At 39.3% G+C, this 1,736-nt stretch overlaps 1 protein-coding gene across 1 annotated transcript in view; it reads left to right on the top strand.

Annotated features, from left to right (window-relative positions):
• The window catches only part of ACOXL (acyl-CoA oxidase like), a 288,084-nt gene that overhangs the window by 111,371 nt on the left and 174,977 nt on the right, over positions 1 to 1,736 (top strand). The window contains 1 exon segment of the mRNA XM_012811040.1: positions 101 to 217. Within this exon segment, the coding sequence (XP_012666494.1) occupies positions 101 to 217 (117 nt within the window).

Below are 1,736 nucleotides of genomic sequence, written 5' to 3'. Positions count from 1 at the left end.
AGGTTTCTGTATTCCAAAGCATTTCAAATGCAAATGATAGCTCTGGAAATGAAGTCACCTACTGGATTTTGGTGAAAATGTGTCTTTTGGTTCTCTCTAGCCGGAGGCAATTTGGGCCCAAAGCCAAGGAAGAGGTGAAGATCATTGAACACCAACTGCAGACCCTTCGGCTGATGCCTCACCTGGCCACAGCCTTGGCTCTGACCTTCGCCAGCAGGTGAGATGGCTCTTGGGGTTTGCTCCCTCAAGGTGAGTGTGATGCCCTGGCATGAGTAAAGGACTCAGAAAAGGCAGGTGCAGGACTTCATTTTATAACTGTAATCAGAAATGAGTCTGTAGTTAAATCCAATGCCCAGATTAAAAGTGAAGTCTGAATCTTCATAGTCTGTATATCCAGGGGAATGGAATCCACAGAGAATTTGAGAAGACTTGAATCAACGTTTATTTCTCCAGAGTTTCTCAAAGTAACAGATTGAACAATTAAAATTTACCTTCTGTTAAATAAAATTTATAGTAAAGTTTTCACAAGGAGGTAAAGGTGGGTGTATGTGGGTTGGGTGAGGAAAAAGTCAGGATATTGAATAAAATAGCAGTAAGTACACATGGAAATTCCCATTTTACCACGGCCCTTCATCTGTGCCTTCCCCAAAGTGCCACTCTGGGCAGTTGTCTGTCCTGTTATCATCACCACTGCCTTCTAAGTATAAGACTTGGGGATTTGCCTAAGATCACAGGGCCCAGGGGAAGGTGAACTAGGAATGGAACTCTAAATTTTGGACTGTATCCTATATCCTGTCCTCCCTAGATAAGCAATTCTATTTCTCAGTGTTAACTACAGTACCGTATTTTCCCATGTATATTGTATGCTTACGTTTTTGGCCCAAACTTTCAGGCAAAAAAACCCCTTTCATTTTATTTTTTAATTCAAATTTTAAAGCTTGCAGTGTATGAAAACTGTTTCAACATTTTCCAAGGGAATTTCCAATAATTTTTGTAAAAATATCTGCTAGATGGCTAGCTCTTACCCAAAGTACACGAAGAGAAATATGTTGTTCTTCATTGGCCAAAAATGCTTTCGTTGCATGTTCGTTGTGAATTTAATAAAACTGATTACCATATTCCAGGGTAGTATTTTGCATATGGATATTGATATTGCTTCCTAGAGTTACACTTTCAACTTATAAGCAGAAAAAAAAGAATTGAAAACATTTATATAGGTATGGAATTAGTACTGTTCATTTATAATGCACACCCTTATTTTTTCCTCAAAAATTTGGGCAAAAAGGCTTGGTGCCCATAGCACAGTGGTTACAGCATCAGCCACGTACATTGAGCCTGGCAGGTTCGAACCCAGCTCGGCCAGCTAAACAATACCAGCTAAACAATAATGACAACTGTAACAGAAAAGTAGCCGGGTGTTGTGGCGGTTGCTTGTCATCTCAGGTACTTGGGAGGCTGAGGCAAGAGAATCGCGTAAGCCCAAGAGTTTGAGGTTGCTGTGAGCTGTGACACCACAGCACTCTACCTAAGGTGACATAGTGATACTCTATCTCAAAAAAAAATTGGGCAAAAAAGTGTACATTAATGGGTCTATTGTATACTTCCTATATGAAGGAGACAATTACAAGTTGAATCTTAACGTTATAAAAGCGAATTATGTAACTTGATTGGATATGCCCCATATTAATCTGAAATAAAAATTTCCATAAACAGTCCCCCAAAATGTATTATATATG

Source organism: Otolemur garnettii, unplaced genomic scaffold, assembly GCF_000181295.1.
Source record: "Otolemur garnettii isolate 467f Iridium unplaced genomic scaffold, OtoGar3 scaffold00148, whole genome shotgun sequence".
Taxonomy (NCBI): Eukaryota; Metazoa; Chordata; class Mammalia; order Primates; family Galagidae; genus Otolemur; species Otolemur garnettii.
This window is presented reverse-complemented; position numbering and strand designations above follow the sequence as displayed.